We start from the raw sequence: 3361 nt of genomic DNA on the forward strand, positions 1-3361 counted from the left end.
CTTTGTTATTCAATCTTTAAGAGACATTACAATCTATGCTTTTGCTTTTATATAGGTTACAAGGGTTTTAACCTAGAGTCTAGAGTCTTCAATGATTACTGCTCTGGCATGTTGATTGTCACGTGACTTCATTGTTATCGTATGATTCAAGTGAGACAAACCGATTCTATGTCATCACTACCGTACTAGTTTTCTCTGCAAATTCTTTCTTTTTGTCTTGTTCTACAGGTAGCCGTTGAATCGTTGTGGGCTTTGGAGTTGTGTTGGACCTTGGACCTAGAAGTCCTCTTTGCAAAGTTGTATCGTTTTGAGTTTTGCTCTTTACAAAAAGACACAAAAATGTGTAGAGGATTTTCGGGCGTTGTGGTTGGTTAAATCTTGAACATGAAAAATAAATCATTAATTTCCAGAAAATAATATTAAAATCTTAAATTTAGACACAATTCGAGTTAAGCATTTTATGTTACCAAAATCAAATATCTTCAATCTACAACTTTGGATTTCACCAACATCAAAACAAACAAACAATAAATCAACAATTTTTGATGAGTATGCGCTGAAATGTTTAGTTATGATGATATTATCATATGTTAACTATAGTACAAAAACTCTATTATCGTTTTGAAATAAAGAAGAGTTAAATGAAGTGGTACGGGAGTTCCTTCGAGAGCAAGCAATGAATATCCTAAAAAGAAGAAATGGAAAACTCGATGAGTGCGATGGTACAGTTGGAGAAATGTGTCTTCGTTCGAAAAAGGTTTCTTCTTTCTTTATAATTTTAACTTGGAAAAACTAATATGAAATTTAACCAAAACAATATGAACCTTAAAGCTCTCACGGAGATCACCCACGACCCACCTACCCTCCCTTTGAGAATTATTTGCAGAAAAAAAAAAAAGAATATTCAGCTTTACAATTTGACATCCTTTAGTTATGAAAGCAAAAACAAATACTATTTTTTTTTTTTCAGTATAACATTCTTTTGTCATGGAAGAAAGACCAATATAATGTGAAGATTGTTGTTAAAGTGTACCTTACTTTTTTGAAGTTGTGAATTTTTCTGTTATCTTAGTATCCATTATCTACAACTCTGTTTTTTTTTTTTTTTTTTTTTTAAAAAAATGGGCCGTTTACATTACAATTTCACTAACAACATCTTGAAAATAAGAGTTAATTTGTCTTTTTCCGCCAAAAATTATAAACTAACTACAACAAAAAACATAAAGTTAAAAGAATTTATCATTTAAAAATAGAAGTTTAATCACAACTTAAAATCACATATTTTACACAACTAAAATAGTCTAATATTTATGTCGATCTTTAGTTAAGTCTAAATTTAGAGTATGGGACATGTTGAATAGTCTGATTTTTTTTTTCATCAAAATAGGATTTTATTTATGAATTCATAAAATCAAGATATCGATATATTTTATGTAAAGTTCACAATAAGTAGAATCAAATGTATAATAGTAAATACTTAAGATTAATGTATGCATTTTTAACAAAAAAGATTAATGTATACATATATTGTAAATTAAGTTGGGATCTCACTGCGGTACTGCGACCTATAAAGTTATATTTTAGATATATGTATAACGCATAAAATTAAGCACAAAATCATGATAACTACTGCATTTTAAAATAAACTATTTTCTATATCTCTAATATTATTTTAACTTTTAAGAAATGGAAAACCTTTTCTTGCATGGCTGCCTACTTTATGAAAAGCTTAGAACTTCTTAAGTGAAGCCATCCACATGTTATTGAAAATATATTTAAACTTTACAATTAATTTACACCTTTAATTATTACCCATCACTAATTAGCTTACTTTGGAATCACACCCTCTAACGTTTCTCAGTAATTTGATAAGCTAATTTAATGCTGATTAAGAACTAATTAAGTAAACACTAAATATTGATTGCTAAATTTCGAAAATATATATGATAAAAATTAAAAACAATTTTGATCAATAACAATGATGATTTATTGAATCGCATAAACATAATCAATATTGAAATGAATACTATAAAAATAACTCATTCTTCTCATAATTATGTGATTACTGATTAGTTACCATTGTACTTGATATATGATGTGAGTAGTTAAATCATACGAATTCACGTTACCATTTCATCATTCCACATTACCTTTAAGTAAACCTTAATCAGTTAACATGTATAAATAAGTATCCATTTTCATTGCTAATGTCTTTCTCTCTTTTACCATCAATGCCAATGGCAAGAACCATCATCAAAACTCTCTCCTTCTTCTTTCTCATTGCCGCAACGGCTCCTTCATTTTCCACCGCAACCTCCGCCACAGACACATTCGTCTACGGCGGCTGCTCCCAGCAAAAATTCTCTCCGTCCTCTGCTTATGAGTCAAACCTCAACTCTCTTCTCACTTCTCTAGTCAACTCAGCCACATACTCATCCTACAACAACTTCACCATCATGGGCTCTTCCTCCTCGGACACAGCCCGTGGCCTCTTCCAATGCCGCGGTGACCTCTCCATGCCCGACTGCGCTACGTGTGTGGCACGTGCCGTCTCTCAAGTTGGCCCTCTTTGTCCTTTCACCTGCGGTGGAGCACTCCAGCTAGCCGGCTGCTACATCAAGTACGATAATATCAGCTTCCTTGGCCAAGAAGACAAGACCGTTGTCCTCAAGAAGTGTGGACCCTCTGAGGGTTACAACACTGATGGGATCGGCCGGAGAGACGCCGTTCTCACGGAGCTAGTCAACGGTGGAGGGTATTTTCGAGCGGGAGGGTCCGGTGATGTTCAAGGTATGGGACAGTGTGTAGGAGATCTAACGGTATCGGAGTGCCAAGACTGTTTAGGAACGGCCATCGGACGGCTAAAGAATGATTGTGGCACGGCCGTCTTCGGAGACATGTTCTTGGCTAAGTGTTACGCAAGATATTCAACTGATGGCGCACAACACTATGCCAAGTCTCATAGTTGTAAGTTTTCTTTACTTACTATTATAAGTAAGGCAAGTCTCTAAAATATAAATTTGTTTGTTTTGTTTATTCTCTCTAAAAAAAACTTGAGTTATCTATATTGCTTTAGAATTTGTTTTGAATAGTATAATGAAAACTTACTGAAAATAAAGATTTGCACTGAGATTTAAATGAAGCAAGACCCTTATGTTTTTGCATTGCTAACTGTTGTTGATTAAATAGATAAAGCAAACTACGGAGGTGAAAGGACGTTTGCGATCATCATAGGACTACTAGCTGCAGTTGTTCTTCTAATTATCTTCCTTCTTTTCCTCAGAGGTGTTTGCAGTCGTGGCGGAGGTAAAATTATTTTTCTTACATAATTTCTAGTTTTACCTGATTTATTTCACAAAAG

General features: G+C 33.5%; 1 protein-coding gene across 1 annotated transcript in view; it reads left to right on the forward strand.

The window, feature by feature from the left end:
• Positions 2098–3361, forward strand: part of LOC104732651 (cysteine-rich repeat secretory protein 60-like) — a 2494-nt gene continuing 1230 nt past the window's right edge. The window contains exons 1-2 of the mRNA XM_010452219.2: positions 2098–2967; positions 3190–3306. Coding sequence (XP_010450521.1) covers positions 2208–2967; positions 3190–3306 — 877 coding nt within the window. The 5' untranslated portion in view covers positions 2098–2207. The remainder of the gene's footprint in view (positions 2968–3189; positions 3307–3361) is intronic.

The sequence above is a fragment of the Camelina sativa genome, chromosome 12, assembly GCF_000633955.1.
Source record: "Camelina sativa cultivar DH55 chromosome 12, Cs, whole genome shotgun sequence".
Lineage (NCBI taxonomy): Eukaryota > Viridiplantae > Streptophyta > Magnoliopsida > Brassicales > Brassicaceae > Camelina > Camelina sativa.